This window comes from Carcharodon carcharias, chromosome 25 (assembly GCF_017639515.1).
Source record: "Carcharodon carcharias isolate sCarCar2 chromosome 25, sCarCar2.pri, whole genome shotgun sequence".
Taxonomy (NCBI): Eukaryota; Metazoa; Chordata; class Chondrichthyes; order Lamniformes; family Lamnidae; genus Carcharodon; species Carcharodon carcharias.
This window is the reverse complement of record NC_054491.1, coordinates 625,945-645,684: the sequence shown is the minus strand read 5'-3', so window position 1 is coordinate 645,684 and position 19,740 is coordinate 625,945. Positions and strand designations below refer to the sequence as shown.

General features: G+C 39.7%; 1 protein-coding gene across 4 annotated transcripts in view; it reads right to left on the bottom strand.

The window, feature by feature from the left end:
• The window catches only part of LOC121269611 (beta-galactosidase-1-like protein 2), a 106,460-nt gene that overhangs the window by 30,999 nt on the left and 55,721 nt on the right, over positions 1–19,740 (bottom strand). For 2 of the 4 annotated variants that reach the window (XM_041174321.1, XM_041174324.1), the window contains 2 exons: positions 16,280–16,396; positions 13,455–14,995 (listed from right to left, as the gene is read on the bottom strand). In XM_041174321.1, coding sequence (XP_041030255.1) covers positions 14,912–14,995; positions 16,280–16,396 — 201 coding nt within the window. In that variant the 3' untranslated portion in view covers positions 13,455–14,911. Of the gene's footprint in view, positions 1–13,454; positions 15,068–16,279; positions 16,397–19,740 lie in introns of those variants that run through there. The other 2 variants (XM_041174323.1, XM_041174322.1) reach the window with 2 other exon arrangements.

The window sequence follows — 19,740 nt, the reverse complement described above, 5'->3', positions numbered from 1 at the left end:
TGAGCCTGCACCTATTTGTTTATTCTTTACTTGTGTGCATATTGTATTCCACCTTCACTTAGATCACATGGATATCGACTCAAGGTTACCACGAAGTGTGTAATACTCTGTTAACTTGTAGTGTTCATCCCTTTTTTGCATTTTGCAAGGGCTCTTTTGAGACATGGTAATTCACCAGCTGGCACAGCCCAGTGAACAAGGCTCTTATCTCTTCAGCTTTGTTCCAATAGTACATATTCATTCTTAGAAGATCACTGCAGTTTGAGAGGTACCTGTGTGAACATTGCCAGCTTAGCTCACTTGGCCAGGTTGGCAAAAAAGTAGCGTACTAGGGTGATTTTTTTTTTTTACAGTTCAACTGTGTCCTCAAGGAAGGTTACATTAAAAAGGAATGCAAAGATGCTACGTTTAAAGATGAAAGTCATAGTTACTGGATTTGATACACATTAACACATAGAGCAATGCTATATATTAAGTGGACCTAACTAGTGTTAAATAACCATTTTTACTGCTAATTGAAAGTTGTCATTTCAATAAGAAAATTATGGAACACGGATAATCTGTTTCTAATCCTTTGTAGGTTTAGGTGCACAAGGTGAGATTTCAGCAGATTCAGCATTAGTCAGGTTGTATCTCCTGTATGTATGGAAGGTTGGGTGATTTAGGAACTGCAAAGATCACTCTGTTTCAGTACAAAATGATCATAATCTGAGGTGACTGTATATTTGCTGCACAGAGAGGGACACAGAACTACATCTAACCCATGACTAAAAAAGTGAAACAATACTGGAAATAGCAAGGCAGCCAAAAACAGGAAGAAAAGGTTAAAGCTTGAAGTCTGATCCAGTTTTGGAACTGGTCCAGATCTCATGAACAGTCCCGCCTGCAGTATTAACCCTTGCATTTCTCCTTGGATACTGATGTCCCTGATGGATAGTGCAGCAATTACTGTTTTAATCTCGGGTTTCTGCTATTCAGTTTTTTCCCTTTTGTCTCCAATTTGTGACGTACGGGGTGGGGCTCGGGATACTGACAATAGAGGACAATAGAGCACTGGTTCTCTCACTTCCATGGGCTCAAATTACATTGACGTTTTGTTTCAATTCATTTCAAACTTGAGTCCTTTCCCTCCCTAGTACATTGAATGGAGAGCATCTCATCCAATGTATCCTTACTTTAGGTTGTGATGTTATTATATCTGTTGGCCTGTCAATCAGTAATGTTGCTTAGCCTGGCAGGACCAGCCCAGCAAGACGTAGATTATAAAGTTCACCTAGGGTTATGACAAAATCGTTAATCTCAGTGGTGTGCTGCAGCATTTTTGTTTGCCTTTGTTCTAACAATATTAGTGAAATTAACCATACAAAAGTTGCCCTGTAAGGATTGTAGCAAATAGGTCCAAGGTCTGTCTGAATTAACGCAAATTTGGTTGCATCAAATACTTGTGAAAATTTAATTTGAGGCTCTAAACTTTAATCATGGTCCATGTGCATGGAAATTTGAAAAATGGATTCTGTATGAAATAAGGAATTCTGGTCATATGATAAGGCCCTTCAGATGCCTGGACACCAAGTGTGAAATTAGTAATAAAATTGTATGAAATTTTACTATCCTATATTGTAGTGAGGGTGATAGCTTGTTAGCAATTACACACAGTGCGATTTTAGTCCTGCATGTGGTTTGCTTATGTGACCATGAATTTGGTGGGTTGTCCCTGTTCATTTTGAAATTGATCCTGCCTCAATAATCCTGGAGCATTGGTTACGGCAAGCCTAGTTGAAAATTAGATAAGAAAGGAAAGATCCCTCATTAAATACTTCTTCAAATGAATACAGCAGCTTCTCTGCACCTAGCCAATATCCAACGTAAAACATTCTCAGTACTTCCATGTGCAACAGCATTATTGAGCACAGTAAAATCCCAGCAGAATAAATCAATTCAGATCTAAAAGTGTTCCGACTCTCATCTCCATATGTTCATGAATCCTTTTCAGCATACAGAAGCTAAAGACATCCTGTAGTGTGTCCTTGGCTCAATTGGTAGCAGTTGGTAGTTTGACGGGGCAGTTATAGAGTACATTTACGGGATAATTTCAATCTTGTGAGTTAGAAACTTGTGTATTGAAGCTCCACCAATACTGAAGGAGTGTTGCACTGTTGAAGGTGCTAGTTTTTGGATGAGATATTAATCAAATACCTTCTTCCTGTTCCAGTGGCTCAGATGGATGTTAACAATCCTATGCCATCATTCCAGGAAGAGAAGTCTGCTCTCCTGGTTATTTTTTTCCTTCAACTAGCGCCACCAAACCCAGATTAATTGGTCATGCATTTCATTGCTACTTGATATTTCTTGCTGTTTGCAAAATCAGTGCTATGTTCACCTACCTAACAGTGAACACTTCAGAGTAATTCCTAATGTTTAGCGATATTCCTAAGGAACATGATCAGGAGCTGTACATCAACATGAATTATTTCAAGTTGTTTTTATAGAGCAATTATAGAGTGCATTTAAGGGATAATTTCAATCTTGTAGTGCCAGTGTGGAACCTCACCTGCTAACATGGCCTATCAGAAATAGGCCATTCACACTGCTGATTTCAATAGTTAGAAAATCCCATTCCATATGCACTTAGTTCCAAACCACATTCTTAGCAGGCCAGGGTGCCCATTGGGATTGCAGAGTTGGAAAAGGATCCCTTACACTGCCACTGTGAACCAGTTCTCTTTTGCAGTGATGTAAAATTTGTACCTGTGTTCATGCAGCATTTAGCTTTAGAGTGAAATGTGTTGACCAGGCTTCAAATTAAGGTTGCACTGACCTGTGATTACAACTACAAATTATATGTTAGTACAGGGCTGTTCACCAGCATTAAACCTTTCATTTCCAATTCACTTCTAGTTAACAGGACTTCATCCATAAAAGACCTTCCTCCTAATAACACTTGTTATATTCAAACAGAGTATTTGAAAATATGCCTCTGGGTTGTGCAGTTACAACAAGGTATGTCTGAGGACAGCAGCACACAAAAATGTTTCATCATGACCAGAAATATGGCTATTATAGCACATTACAAAGTTCAGATTATTTTCCTGAAAAACAAGATACCACAGCCCATTCAGTCAAAGTACTAAACAATAAGGAAATGCACTGTGGGTGCTCGAACCTCAAGAGTGTTTTACTACAGTCTTGTAGATTTTAGTTTTCAAATATCCAATTGTGTCCTTTCACGGTCAGCTACAGAAAGCCTTTTCATTGTGCCAGCACTTGGAGTTAGACCGTAAGACCATAAGACATAGGAGCAGAAATTAGGCCATTCGGCCCATCGAGTCTGCTCCAACATTCAATCATGGCTGATAAGTTTCTCAACCCCATTCTCCCGCCTTCTCCCAGTAACCTTTGAAATTCTACAAAAAAATGGGTTATAAGCATTATGCAGATGGTCATAAACAATACCCATTATGAGACAGACTTACATTGTACTTTAATATCCTCCAGTAGGTCTTATCAAGGTTCAGCAGTATATGTTCAGTCACTTATATTTAGGCAATAACAGATAACAGGGAAGATAACTGCACTGACACATTTCTTTATGTAATATTTGTAAATTCTATGTTTCAGAATTTCCTCACTGCTACGTTAAATTTTGTTATACGTGGCTTTTTCATAAGACTTTTACTACGTTGGACAGGATAAACTCTTTCTCATGCACAGAAATCAAAACTAAATTACACTACTACAAAGGGTACATTTTCAGGGAGAAATTGGTAAAAAATGGATTCCCCTCACCCATCCACCCACTGATGAGTCAGTCGATAAATGCATCACATGCTGTGGATTTAAACCACGTTGACCAAGAAAATCAAAGGGTTGATCCTTGGTATGTTAGCTTATCTCTGTCAAGATAGCAATAGCAACATGACAATGGACATCAGGACCTCCTGCCAATGGAAAAGCAAATCCAGCCAGGTTTTCTATTCAGTGATCTGGGTGTTAATTGAAGTCAGGTCTTGAGAGTCAGGTACTGAGAGTCCAGATTAAAATAACTGTGACCTCACGCATGAGGAACTGACACTTGGTCAAGGTAACAAAGGACTGCTAGCTTTGAAACTGCAACCTAGCAAGAGATCATCCCTTCAGGGCACGAGGGGTAACAGGAGAAATTCAGAAGGAAATATTGAAAGTGCAAAATGTAGCTATGGAAGAAATAATGGAAATTCACAGAATAAAATTGTGAAAGGATATTGATTATAATAACTTTAGCACTAGGAGAATGAAGAATTATACCATCTCAAATCAGGAATAGTTCATCCTTCAACATGAACAGGGAAGGAGATCTGGCATCCGCACCAATAATGTGACTGATTCTTAAGTGTCTTCCGAAGTGGTCTAGGAAGCGACTCAGTTAGCTCACCACCAACTTCTCATAAGAACTAGAGATGGGCAATAAATGCTGGTCTTGCCACAACATCCACATTCCAAGCTTTTAAAAAAAATCTAGCACTTGTGCATTGTTATTCCCACTGGATCAATATATTATTCAGTTTGGGTGAATTTCATCATAAATTTAATTTTACGCCTCAAAAACAAAAATTGATAGGACACAATATCAAGAACAGGCATGTCTAGCATAAACAAACAAATCACTAACTGCAAATAACCCTTAAAGAGAGACCTAAATCAGTACCTCATTTCCACTTGTCAAGATAGTGTCAATCTTGGCCAGCAACTTATTTGTGCCAAATAATCCCTAGCTGTGTGCATCATTCTGAGAAATAATTATGCAGTAATGTGTAATATCCTAACTGGCGGAGCATTGTGTAAATCTATTACATTGACTGAAGGGGCTGAGAGTGATAGGAAATTAAATATATAGGACTGCATGATCTTTGAATTAAATGATGTAATTGAATTAGATTATGTAAATAATTAGGAAAGGCAAACATCTCGAGTCCTAAATGAAATCTGTATGTGGGTACAGTAGAGCCTCAGGATGACATTACAGTAACTGATGTTTACACACCTCATGGAGAGTTACAGCAGCATGTGGACAAACAGAACATGCTGCAGATAATAGTGGCATCAAATTTGAAAATGAAGCACAATTTTACTAGATGTAATCCTCGGCACTTGACAAATTACAGCTTTCTCTTCTATCCTCTTGGCATAGCTGATCAATTCCTTGTTTTTACATGCTTTCTTTAGAATTAACTGAAGTTATCTAACACAACTGCTGTTTGCTAACATCTGCTGTTTAATTTATTTCTATTTATAATTTAAGAAAATTGTTTAATGAAATCCTTTTGTTTAAAAAAAACTCTTAATACCATATTTTACCTTGTGAGTCAAACCTGCGTTTGAAAATATATGCAGTCCCTGTGACAAGGGCAGAGATGATTAAGTTACTGTCCATGTTGTGCCATTGTATAGGCAAATTCCTGAGAAAGTATAATTAAGACATGTACCAAAGCCAACAGTTAGCCACACTTCTACGTTGTTTCAATGCCTCTATCAAAAAAATAGCACACAAGGAGGCATCACTGGAAAACGACCTTCCAAACAAAGGTTCAGTACTGCTCAACAACCTCTCAAGGTTTCACCAAAATAATAGAAGAAATCAAAAGGAAGAATGCACAGAGGCGTTAGTGGCTTCCAAAAGATATTTCTTTCTGTTCAATCTGAAATATATTTGGTACTATGGGAAACTGTTGAATTTTCAATCCTTCTATTATGGCACATATTTAAAAGCAGCCTTCTAGTTTATGGTTGTTTTCTTGATAACAAATTGATGTCTTATAAAAACAACAAAATTGTTGCACTGTGTTTCTAATTGGATTTGGCAGTCTGTCTAATAACAAAGGTGGTGTTACCTTTCATTAGGAACAGAACTGACCCAGTGATAGTGCACACATTAGCACCAGTAACATTGAGATTTAGCTGCTCTTTGAATAATATTAGTGCTAGGTTTCCAATTACCCTTACCCAAAGCTGCTTAGTCTAAGTGGCTCTATATAATTATATAAGTAGCCTTGTAATTTCCTCTTCACTATCACAGTCAGACACCATTCTGGTGCAAACAAAAGAAGATTAATAGAACAGAACAAAAAGGTGAATCTTAATGATTAATACATAGTAAATTGTATCCTCTTTCACTTTTGTTACTGGATGAATGACTACTGGCCATTCAGTGGCAGTTCATGTTACTATGAGGCTAATCAAATGTTTGGGTATAGTTTACAACACAATCATTATTTGAAAAGAAAATATTTTAACTCTAATGCATTAGCAAAGCTGCACTTTGAATACTGTGTACAGTTCGGCATAGTTCACCTTTGAATGGACATGGAGACATTGACAAAGGTTTAGAAAAGAGCAAGTGAGCAGATTCCAGGAACATAGGGCTGTAAGCTATGAGAGTCTCTCAGAATTGGACTTAATACTGAAATGAAAGATGATTGAGGAGGTCTGATTAAATTATTTCAAAGTGACTGTAGGATAGAATAGGGTTAGAGGGAAACAAATAGAAAAACAATGAAACTCCAATTGGTCTAAACATCAGAAAAATATTTCTCTGCACTAAGTGATGGATATGTGCAAGAGAATAAGAACATAATAAAACAAAAGGAGAAGTTACTCTATTGCATTATCCCTCTGGATTCTGTTGTTCACAATGCTCTTGTAAAAAGCTAAATCTGGATGGGCTATAATCATTTAATTTGTACCACAGAAGAAAGGTTTTTACACATCTCACATATGCCAGTGCTGCCTGATTAACTAGAGTGATCTACTCTGATGCCTTTTCCCCATAGACACAAATATACTTGGTACAGATGCTGTTGGGACCAGTTCAATGTGGAATACAACTGAGCAGAGTTCAAATGTGGGTTGGGAGGCTGAATTGATATTTTGTGTGTGATTATTTATAAAGGTCAGTGAGTAATTTCAGAGTCTGAGCCATGTACAGGATTACCTGCAGTTCACCGGTGAGATTGAGTGGTTTGTTTTGAATCCTTGGCAGGGCTAATGCTAGGTGGCAGGTGGAGAGAATGGGTTTGAAAATGAACTTTACTTGCATTTTTTAAAACCATAAAAGGGTTATTCACTGTGTACAGCTCAGACCAGAAATTTTTCTGCAGGTCACACATGCTTGATATAACGTAGATTCACATCTTTTATCACCCATCTCACCGAGCATGCAACGAGATGATGTACAAATATAACAGTTACATTGGGAGCTAAAGAAAAAAAATCCCAAACCTTAATCTTTACTATTTGTAAAAGAGCTAAATTAAGGATGGCCTTACATTTGCTCAATCTCAAGTATATTCAAGGTGGATGGATTAATGTAGCAGATGCCGGTTACTGTGGATATCCTTATTATTTTTCACAAGGGATCATAATTAGCCAAGCATAGCATTCAATATGCAGCTTAATTAACCTCAGTTTTCGCAATACCCAGGGATATAGTTGTATGAACTAAGAGGCCAATTCCTGCACAGCACTACTACCATTCTCCTTGCCATAAAACACACTGTGGCTACATTTCTATTTACATATTGCACAGGTGCAAGATTACACACACATTCCTTTGCAAGTAGCAATCCAGGCTACTGACATTACATGGCTAAATCTATTAAGTTGAGACTGATCTTGAAAAATTGTGCAAACTCGCCCCTTCCAGCTGGTGAGCAGGATCTATAGTTTGATGCTGCTAGACAACAGACTTGGCACTAACATGGCTCTAATATTTGCATGAATTACAGTCCGAATAAGTTCTTTCTACTACCAATCTGAAACTGTGTCCTGCAAACCAATTCAAACTGATTCAAACACTTGGTGCTTTTCGGACTCAGTGCTGGACAATGATGATGAGAACCAGGGTACAGGAGTGAGGAAGGAGATTAGCACCTTCAGCCTAGGAAAAAAAACAAATCTTCAGGGGAAATGACACTGAAAAAGACTTTTAGAAAGATATATAAACAGGTGTGCTGATTTGCATTACCTATCTGAGACCCATAAATACACATTATGTCACAATGTGTGACACTTAATTTACCTGTCATATCTGGGGAGGACTTTTTAGCACCTCTTTCATAATCCTGGGCAAGATGCAAAGTTTGGAGTTGTCCAATTACTACTTGCTGTACCATGTGCTTTACCCTTTCAACTCAACTCACAACCATTTTAACATAGTTATGCATTAGCTCCTGTGAACTTTAATTTATATTCCACATCTGAAACATGCACTATACATATTCACTCTACATAAGTCATACATCAACATGTTTTACAGTCACCATCAGTAGAAGGCAATCGGCTGTAACAAATTGAACTCAAAGTAACGACACATGCAACATGTATCCCTCCTCCCTAAAGGATCTGCATGAAAGGAATTCTCCAGTAATTCATTTATTTTCACCTTATCAAACCTTTTGGCTAATATTTGAAAACTCCCATCTATTGTGAAAAATATAAACCTTTACGTTTTGAAGAACTCGAATTAACATAGTTTGTTACAGTAAGAAACTCTTTCAAAATGCATAGGTTAAAGGCTATTTTCCTTGAAGAGAAGGCTGAGAAGAGATTTGATAGAGGTATCCAAAATCATGAGGGTGGCTAGGGAAAAACTGCTCCCACTTTTTGAAAGGATCGAGGATGAGGGGGCGCAGATTTAAAGTAATTGGCCAAAGAAGCAAAAGTGACAGAGCAAGAAACATTTTCATGCAGCGAGTGGTTAGGGTCTGGAATGCACTGTCGGAGAGTGTAGTGGAGGCAGGTTCAACCAACACATTCAAAAGCGAATCAGACTGTTATCTGAAAAGGAAGAATGTACAGGTGTTACAGGGAGAAGGCAGGAGAATAGGTGAATTGCTCATTCGGAGAACTGAAACACAATGGGCCGAATGGTCCTTTCTTCACTGTAACAATTCAGTGATTCTGTGAATTACGCCTCTTTTTCTTGGCTTTTTGTTGCAAGATCTTTAAACTCCTATGTTTGAATTTCAGTGACAGTTTTACTTTCTAGCTTTCCTTGTTTTAAACCACTGCAAGGCTCTGCAATAAACCATCAGAAATAGGAAGGGAAGTAGGACATTTGGCCCTTTGAGCCTGTTTGAGCATTCAACAAGATCTTGACTGATCTTTTCCTTCAACTTCACCCTCCTGCACTATCCTCATATGCCTTAACACCCACAACTCTTAGCCAATTCTGTCAATAACTGAGCACCAAAAACTCACTGGATAGAGAACTGTAAGGATTCGCAGCACTCTGAATGAAGAAATTCCTCATCTCAGTCCTAAATTGCCAGTTTCCTATTCTGACACTGACCCCATCTTCCAGATTCCCCAGTCAGGGGGAACATTTTCTCAGCATTTACCCTTAACAATTTTATATGTTTCAATTAGATCACCTTCTTGTTCTTATGAACTCCAGGGAATATAGGCCTAGTCTATCTAATCAGTCTCTCCTCATCGGACAATCCCCTCGTCCCTGGAGTTAGTCCAGTGAACCTTTGGAACACTCCGTGTACTGCAAGTAAAAGCCTTCCTTAGGGAAGAAGACAAGAACTGCACATAGTACTCCAGGTGTGTGCTCACCAAATGCCCTGCTATCCCGGATTTCCATGATAGCAATTAAACTTCTTTCCTGGTGGACTTGAGAGAGTTTAATTCTGGTCATTTATTTTTGCTAAAGGCTTTGCTATTAAATCACTGGCTACTTAATTAGATTTTTTCCCTCAAATTAACTTGGCAGTTATCACAAGGGCTGAAAAGGGAAGCTGCAGCTTTATGAAACCACTAGGTGGCAGAGTAGGAATGCAATTTTGAGAGACTGGGCAAAAAAAAATTCTGCACAAAATTAAAGAGAATATAAAACTACTGACCAGACCAAAACCCAGTAACATCAGGATATGATTTGTCAACTGTTGTTGCAGGCTTTTCTTTAGTTCTACATTCAAATGCCTGAGTCACACATTGATCACTATCTTTAGTGACAGCCCCAAGACTGCCACTGATAAATAATTCACACATACTTTTGACTCAGGCTACCAAAACTGCTTTTCCTAAATAGTCTTTAATTCATAAAGACAATACTAAGAAGGCTGTCCCTAACATTGGAATGATATTTCTTTCTCACTGTATAATAAATGTATTTGATTTCTCTATACATAGATCGTAACATTTTCAGTCTCTGTGACAGTTGCACTTTTTTTTGCATGTTAATGTATTGTTGATTGCACACAATCCCTCAATGTCATTTTAGCAAGAGAGAACCCTAAATAAAGAGAGAAAGTACAGTTGTCTGTTGTGATTGTTGAAAAGCGCTAATGTTGAGTCGATTTGCCCTTCATAGAAAACAGAAATGTCAAGTGTCAAACGCTAGCACCAGATTTCTAGAGTATTCTTCACCAGCTATCTTTGCAGGGTTTTTTGAGATAGTGAATGGTTTCACGACACATGTTAAAGTATCCAGATTAATCCATTGTTAGAGCTCTTACCTTTGGCCCAATAGTTGTTGGCTTGAACTCTGCACCAGGAACTCACTGAGGCTACACGAGGTGAATTCCTTTGGATGAGATATTAAACTCAGGCTCTCATCTGCTGCTGCAAGCGACATTCAAGATCAGGAAGGTCTCTAATAAATGGACTGCTGAGTCAGTCGCAGTTTGGTTCCAACTGTCCATCTTGGAGTCACCCCAACTTCAGAGAACTGACTTACTTTCCCCTCAGCCCAAGTGAGTATAGCTACTAGTCGATTATTAACAATTAATGGATGTGGCTCCTCAGATACTGAAGCAGTTCATGTCCATATGCAGCAAGACCGGGACAATATTCGGGCTTGGGCTGATAAGTGGCAAGTAATATTTGCGCCACATAAGTGCCAGGCAATGACCACCTCCAACAAGTGAGAATCTAAGCACCTCCCCTTGACATTCATTGGCATTACCATCACTGAATCCCCCACTATCAACATCCTGGGGGTGGGGGTACCATTGACCAAAATTTGAACTGAACCAGCCATATATCATACTGTGGCTACAAGAGCAAGTCAGAGGTTGGGGATTCTAAGGTGGCCTCCTGACTCCTCAAAGCCAGCTCACAAGTTAGGAGAGTGATGGAATTTCTCTTCACTTGCCTGGACAATTGTGGGTCCAACAACATTCAAGAGCTCAATACCATCCAGGACAAGGCAGCTCAATGATTAGCACCATGTCCACCATCTTAAACATTCATTCCCTCCACCAGTATTACACAACGACAGCAGTGTGTACTATCTACAAGATGCACCCCAGCAATTGACCAAGGCTCCTTCAACACTGTAACCTCTGCCGCCTAGAAAAACAAGGGCAGCAGGCACATGGGAACACCAGAGATAAAACCAAAAAAGACTGCGGATGCTGGAAATCCGAAACAAAAAATAAAACATACCTGGCAAAACTCAGCAGGTCTGGCAGCATCGGCGGAGAAGAGTACAGTTGATGTTTCAAGAGAGAGAGAGAGAGAGAGAGAGAGAGAAGGGGTGGGGGGGGGTTGTTGGGACAAGCAAGCAGTGATGGAAGGAGACAACCAAAAGACATCAAAGACAAAAGAACAAAGAGGTGTTGAAGGTGGTGATATTATCTAAAAGAATGTGCTAATTAAGAATGGATAGCAGGACAAGCAAGGTAGCTCTAGTGGAGGTGGGGTGAAATAAGACTAAAAGGGCATAAAAATATAGATAAACGATGGGTGGAATACATTAAAAATTATAGAAATAGGTGGGAAAACAAAAATCTATATAAATTATTGGAAAAAACAAGGAGGGGGAATAAACGGAAAGGGGGTGGGGATGGAGGAGGGAGCTCAAGATCTAAAGTTGTTGAACTCAATATTCAGTCTGGAAGGCTGTAAAGTGCCTAGTCGGAAGATGAGATGCTGTTCCTCCAGTTTGCTTTGGGCTTCACTGGAACAATGTAGCAAGCCAAGGACAGACATGTGGGCAAGAGAGCAGGGTGGAGTGTTAAAATGGCAAGCGACAGGGAGGTCTGGGTCATTCTTGCAGACAGACCGCAGGTGTTCTGCAAAGCGGTCGCCCAGTTTACATTTGGTCTCTCCAATGTAGAGACGACCGCATTGGGAGCAACGAATGCAGTAGACTAAGTTGAAGGAAATGCAAGTGAAATGCTGCTTCACTTGAAAGGAGTGTTTGGGCCCCTGGACGGTGAGGAGAGAGGAAGCGAAGGGGCAGGTGTTGCATATCTTGCATTCGCATGGGGAGGTGCCATAGGTGGAGGTTGAGGAGTAGGATGTGATGGAGGAGTGGACCAGGGTGTCACGGAGGGAACGATCCCTACGGAATGTCGCCGGGGCCCCCTCCCCGTGAAGGGAAGATGTGTTTGGTAGTGGCATCATGCTGGAGTTGGCGGAGGATGATCCTTTGAAGGAGGAGCCTGGTGGATAAGTGAGGACAAGGGGGACACTATCATGTTTCTGGGAGGGAGGAGAAGGCGTGAGGATGGATGCGCAGGAGATGGGCTGGACACGGCCGAGGGCCCTGTCAACTACCGTGGGTAGAAAATCTCGGTTAAGGAAGAAGGAGGACGTGTCAGACACCACCCCCTTCATGTTCTCCTCCAAGCCACACACCATCAGGACTTGGCACTACATTGCTGCTCCTTCACTGTCACTGGATCAAAATCTTGGAACTCCTTTCGTAAGGGTACCATGGGAGCGCCCACACCAGATGGACTGTTGTGGTCCAAGGAGGCGGCTCACCGCCACCTTTTCAAGGGCAATTAGTGGCCAACAATACCCACATCTCATGACGGAATAATAAAGAAGATTCTTGCATCTCCCACTTCTTCTTATGGCCGGACACTGAATGGCACAGGAACACCAAGTGGTAACAATTAGCCCCTCAAAGCCCTGGCACTTATTTCTTCATTTTCCCTACCTTAATTTCATAGACTTGAAAGCTTCAAAAGTGCTGCTTGTCAAGCTTTGCATCGTTTTTGGATAAATTCTAAGTTAGAAGTTTTAGACTTGTTCATATCAGCTATAAACAAATTAATGGGAATGTGGAAATAAATTCCACATGTGACCTGCAACTCACTGAAGCAGCACAGAAAGAGCTTGGATATTCAGTTATGGGAGTTGAACTGCTTCAAGTTTCTTTAGCGCTGTCTGTAGGATCAATAAAGATCTTAAGAGTCAGAAGGCCAAATGTATTTTTAGTCAGTCTTTATGGGGTTGATCCAGGTTTGGAACTCATCCACACTCCCAGTAGAAAACATTTTTTGTGCACACGTATGAATTCCTAGGGGTCCCACATTATCTATTTCCTGAAGGCTTCAAAGGCATCTTTCCCTTTCAGGCCTCTTGTCATTATTTCTATCTTGGATAGAAATAGTTTGCAACAAGAAAAAACAAAATAAAAAAATTAACGAGAGCAAAGTAAACACGCAGCAACAACAACAGGAGGTGAGTGGGCTTTATTTTTTACCTCAAACTTTAATTCAATTGTGCAAAGTTTACAACCTTCCCTTGTCACTGTATTTTAAGGTCAAACAGAACTTGCAGATACAAACGTGTTGGGACCTTACAAAGTTGGACATATTTGGGTAGCACCTGGGTCTGATAGGGTGGATATAAAACCAAGAGGATGGAATGTTTTATCAGAAGCAAGTGAGACACTGAACAATGTAAGTTTTAAGGGAGGAATAGATAGTTGGAGAGGAGGGAGATGGAGCTATGGGGAATGAGTAGAGCACAAATTAGTTTTAGACTTAGCAAATGATTGCGTACATGATCACAATCTTAGGGGATGCCATTTTGACTTTAATTAGGGACATTTCAATGACATCTTTAGTGAGGGTGACCTTGGTACACTATCGTTCCATGTTCTTCCCTGCTGCCTTTGAACATACTATTCTCCTCCAATGCTTCTCCTCCATTGTTCAACTCAATAAGCTTCCACTCACACCTATCCAATCAGCTTCTGTGAAGTCATTGCTCCTGATATACTCTATTTTATTTAAATTTCGGTCTGATTATTCTCCTACATGTATATTGCAAATTTCTTAAATGAAAGTTGCAATTGTTGAATCCACAGGAAGTTGAAAGCACCCATTTAAGTTAAGTGCTTCCTCCTGGATTAATCATCAAAACAAAAATGAACAACCCCTACAGATCATCACAGACAGAGAAACTTCTGACACTAGGACAAGAGCTGGAGGACAACAACAGTCTCCTGGTAAGAGATCTAATGGCACTGTCCCCAAACAGCTTACCAACTTAATGTGAGGAGAGGCTTCTATAAGACACAGGAGGAGATTGTTACAGTGCTTCCCAAGAAAGCCAAAAAGGATTTTACTTCAATGGCCCCAGTTTGATATTTCACACTGTTTTAAAACACAAAGGTCAGTGGATGGAGAATTCATTCAAATTCATTCAAGATTATTAAACTATAACCTCTGATGAGAAAATTAAGAGAAGTGACATTGTTTTTTGTTAAATATTAAACAAAAACAGGTGAATTTTGCACATTTCAGTCCTGGAAAAGGTTAAAACATGGATGCATTTAACACACTTGCTTGTAATTCTTCTGCCTGCTTATTCAGCAGAGATATCAGCACATTTACTTTAAACAGGTTAATCTTTTTGCTATAACTGTGTGGAAGCAGATTTCAAACAGTGCATTAAGTATTTCTACACTCCTAATCAGTATAATTTCAAGCACTTAAAAACTTAAAACAATTCTATCATAGATCAAACCAACTGGATCATAAGTTTATTCTGGTAACTTCTCAATGAAGACTTTATTCGATACTTGAATGCAGTGATGATCAGACATCAGCACAAGTGAATGCTTTTCTCCACCAAAATGTTAAAAAGTTAATCAGGAATGGTCGAGAAAAATTCTTTGTTCTCATCTTCATACATGTTGAGCTTGTCCTAGGTCAGGCTTGTCTAAAAACTCAACTGTTTTTCCCGCATTGCTCTCTTCAAAAATTACAATCTAATTTAAAAGGGAAAAATGTGAAAGTGTAGTAACAAATCAAGGAGGTGGTGCAGGCGTGCTGTTCAGTGTCTGTGTGGGAGAATATGAAAATGTGTTACTTCAAAAAAAAAACACTTCAAATTTTTGTCCCAACATTCTGCCAACCAGGTTTCCTTCCACCCAGAGAGGCCTCAACAATGCCAATGATAGGAAGGAGGCCTGTCTGTATCCCAGAGCACCCCACTGATTTTAATACAAGTAGCAACTTTGGAAGGCTCGGATAGTGGACCAAGGGCCTAATGATTATGGAACGTATTTGTAGATGTTTCTATCCCTTCACACCAGTTTTTTACTTACTTTTGTTCATTTTCTATGTTTGTATTCTGCAGCATGCACTCCTAGGTATCAGTTCACACTGAAGGTATCAATTCTTTTTATGCACCATTTTCCACATCTTCAGAACATCCCAAAGTTCATTACCACCAACGAATAATAAAATGTAGCCATTGTTGTTTGGTAGGAAGAACTCCAAATGCTCTTGCTCAGGTGTCTACCTGCTCAAGTGGACATGACAGAGTCTTGATCTCAACGGCAACAGCTTAGACAATGTAGTACCACATGAGTGCCAGCCTAAATTGTGAGTTTAGGACTTGAATGAGGGCTTAAATCCATGGGATTCTAACTCAAAAGGTAGCAGTGCTAACACTGAATCACTACTTACAATGCTGTAAAGTGTAACCTTTTACACTGTTGAGCCAATAATTGTAGATTAAAGTCCGCATTGGCTTTGTTCAAGATTAAAAATGATTATTAATTATTACCCAATGGCACGAATCAAAGCCTTCTGTTAAAAAACATAATGACTAATTCTTTCAAAATAACAGAATACCATACAAAAGGTGTGAAGAAATGTTAGAAAGTGAAATAAGGAAAGTGGAGAGCGCAAGAACTGTTCATTCAAAACATGAGGCCATAATAGAATTTTGGGATTTTCTTTTTAATTTGCTGCTGAAATTTTGCTTCATTGCTCAGAGAGTAAAGTACAAGGTGAAGAGGCACTGGGACAGCTCTCCTGCCCTACAACTTAAATCAACCTAATTGTGAAATATTTTTCAGCTGCACACCATTTCTGATCTAACTGGTAAAATGGAAGCCCAGGTAACAGTACTGTGTCAGACTTGTTACAATAAAGGTGAATTTGACTCAAGAAATCTCACTTGTGCCATACTCAATGATCACCTACAAGGGGAAAAAGAATTATGGATTCCAATAGTTGAGTAAACAATCACACTGTCTGCTTACCTCATTACTGCCATGTTGTAACCATGGGGCTGGTAAGTATAACGTCTGTTGTGGTCCTATTTCCCAATAGCGGCCTAAATTCATTCCATTCACAAAAACTGCTCCTTTCGTCCAGCCCTAAAAGTTACAAGAAGAAAACATAATAATTTGTAAACATTTTGCAATTTTACAAACTGTGAATGGGCTGAAGGTGCTCTGGGATACAGAAAGCTGAAGAGCCGGCTAGAAATATGATTGCTAAGCCTATGTTTCATAGAACAGAATCATAGAATGGTTACAGCACTAAAGGTGGTCATTTGGCCTCTCATGTCCATGCCAGCTCTCTGCAAGAGCAACTCAGTTATTTCCACTCCCCTTCCGTTTCCCATAGCTCTGCAATTTTTCTCTATTAATATTAATTATCCAATTCCCTTTTGAAAGTCACGATCAAATCTGCCTCCACCATACCTCTCAGACAGCGAATTCCAGACCCTAACCACTTGCAGTGGAAATTTTCATTTTGTCTCTGGCTCTTTTGCCCATCACCTTAAATAAGTACCCCCTCGTTCTCAACACATCCAACAACAGTTTTTCTTCATCTCTCTGTCAAGACCTCTCATGAATTTGAACACCTCTATCAAATCTCCTCTCAACTTTCTCTTCTCTAAGGAGAATAGTCCCTGTTTCACCAATCTATCCTTGTAACTGAAGTCCCTCAACCTTGGAATCATTCTTGTGAATCTTGTCCGCACCCACTCTAATGCCTTCACATCCTTCCTAAAGTGTGATGCCAAGAATTAGACACAACGCTCCAGCTGAGGATGTCAGTGTTTTATGCAGGGTTAGCATAATTTCCTCCTTTTCTACTCTCTGCCTCAATTTATACAGCCCAGGGTCCTGTATGTTATTAATTGCTTTCTCAACCTGCCCTGCTACCTTCAACGATTTGTGTAGCTGGATTCCCCCATGTTCCTCTGCTCCTGTACCTCCTTCAGAATTGTGCCATTTATTTCATGTTTTTCCTCATTCTTCCTACCAAAAATGTATCGCCTCAAACTTCTCAGCATTAAATTTTATCTGCCACATCTCTGCCGATTCCACCAGCCTATGTCCTCTTGTAGTTTATCACTATCCCAGTTCACAATACTTCCAAGTTTTGTGCCATCTGAGCTGGAAATACTTTATCTTTCTTGGAAGAAGCTTTTCATTGCCTGTTTGTATATTTTGATAAGATTAACAAGTGTTAAAAGGGTTACAGCTTTAAGCAATGGAGGTATGAATAGTTATACTTAATTGATAATTTTATGAATATTTTAAAAGACTTGCCAGTGTTATTATAGGGTCCACTGGTTCTGTATCTGGTGGATACTGGAAAAGTCCTTCAAAGGCTCAGCAGATGTCAGGACATTAAATCATTGTGAAAAATCAAACAGAATCCCCTAAATACATTAATATTACAGAATTCTTACAGCCATTCAGCCCATTCTGTCTGCACAAGCTCTGAATGAGAAATTCAATTAGTTCCCCCGCAATCCTTTTGAATGCCTCAGTTGGATTCTCCATCCTGTGGAATGCAGAAGGGTACTTTCTCCACTGGGCAAGGTTCCCTAATACATCTGAATGCTTTCACAATGCTGTTCAATTTAATGGTCACTTACCTTTTAATAACAAAGCACGATCATCAATCACTATTTAAAACATACTTAAATTATTATAATGATAAATATGAAATGTGAGGTTGGTAACACCTTTCAAACTTATCTGTCAAAAGTTTCCCAACTCCAGACTAGGCAATCCCCAAGGTTCACGATTCCTCTGAGGTGCTATCAACCACATCTCCAGCAAAATTGGTGGGATTTCTGAATGTGAGCCTACTCCCTGTACTTTTATACTGGGGCATAAAAATCCCACAAGACGAGAATGATGGGGGTGGGGGGGAATCCTAGAATCAGGTCTTGTCTACAATTTTTAAATCCGTCCCACCTCTGTTCCAACATGGATGGGGACATGAAAATCTGGCCCTGTATACTCTCCTCACAATAGCTTTCCCACCCAGCTTAGTATCATCAGAAAATGTGGCTACAACACATTCTGCCCCTTCATCCAGATATTAATATAGATTGTAAATAGTTGAGGCCCCAGTAATGATTCTTGTGGAACTCCACTAGTTAGAGTTCACCAACCTGAAAATGATCCATTTATCCCAACGCACCATTTCCTGTTAATCAGCCAATCCTCTATCTACGCTAATATATAACCCCCAACATCCTGAACTCATCTTGTGTAGGAACCTTTTCTGAGTGCCTTTTGGAAATCATTACATTTACTGGTTCTCCTTTATTCACCTTGTGGTTACAATTTGTCTCTGTTGACTATGCTTGATTGAGAGATGATTTTCTAAATGTCCTCTACAAACTTCCTTAATAATGGACTCCAGCATTTTTCCAATGACGTATGTACGAATGACTGGCCTATAATTCCCTGCTTTCACTGTCCTTACTTCCTTAAATAAAGGCGTTATATTTCTGGTTTTCCAATCCACTGGCAGTTTTCCAGAATCTACAGAATTTGGAAGGTTACAACCAATGCATCCACTATCTTTGCAGCCACTTCTTCTAAGACCCTAGCATGCAGGCTATTAGGTCAAGAGGGCTTGTCACCCTTTCACAGAAGCGTTATCAGGCAAAACTTGGCACCATGTCACTTCAGGAAAGCTTGGCCAAAGTGGCGGCTTCTAAAGGAGTATTGTTTAGAGGAATTGGGGAGAGGGGACTTAATGCTGTCACACATCCTGTTTGGGTGCTGTTAATATGTAGGTTTTACTTTGTGAACTGACCAGAAAGAATGCAGTCTGTTCCTGTGGAGCCGCTCTCTAATGGGCTAGTACCTGTTATCAAGATGAATGGTTCCTTGCTGAATTGTGAAATGTAAGATCTCATGGGGAAAAGAGGGGAAGTATCAGTAATTTTAAAGATTGGAGGTTTATTTTCATCAAAAAGACCAGGGAACTTTGAATTGTTAGGACTGAAATCTCCCCCTGTACACTTTTTTTGTTCGTTCTTGGGATAAGAGTATCTCTGGCAAGGCCAGCATCTATTGCCACACATAATTGCCCTTGAGGTGGTGATAGTGAACCACCTTCTTGAACCGCTGCAGTCCATATGATACAGGTACGCCCATGGTGCTACTAGGAAGGATGTTTCAGGATTTTGATTCAGCGACAGTGAAGTAACGACAATATAATTCTAAGTCAGGATGGTGTGTGACTTGGAGGGAAACATTCAAGTGGTAGTGTTCCCATGGGTCTTCTGCCCTTGTCCTACCAGGCAGTGAGTTCCAGTTTTGGATGGTGCAGTCAAAGGAGGCTTGGTGAGTTGCTGCAGTATATCAAGTAAATGCAACACGCTGTTGCATTTAACGTCTACTTCAAAGTCAGTCTTTGCATGCCAGGGTAGACAAATCCCTAAGTCGCCGAGTGTGGA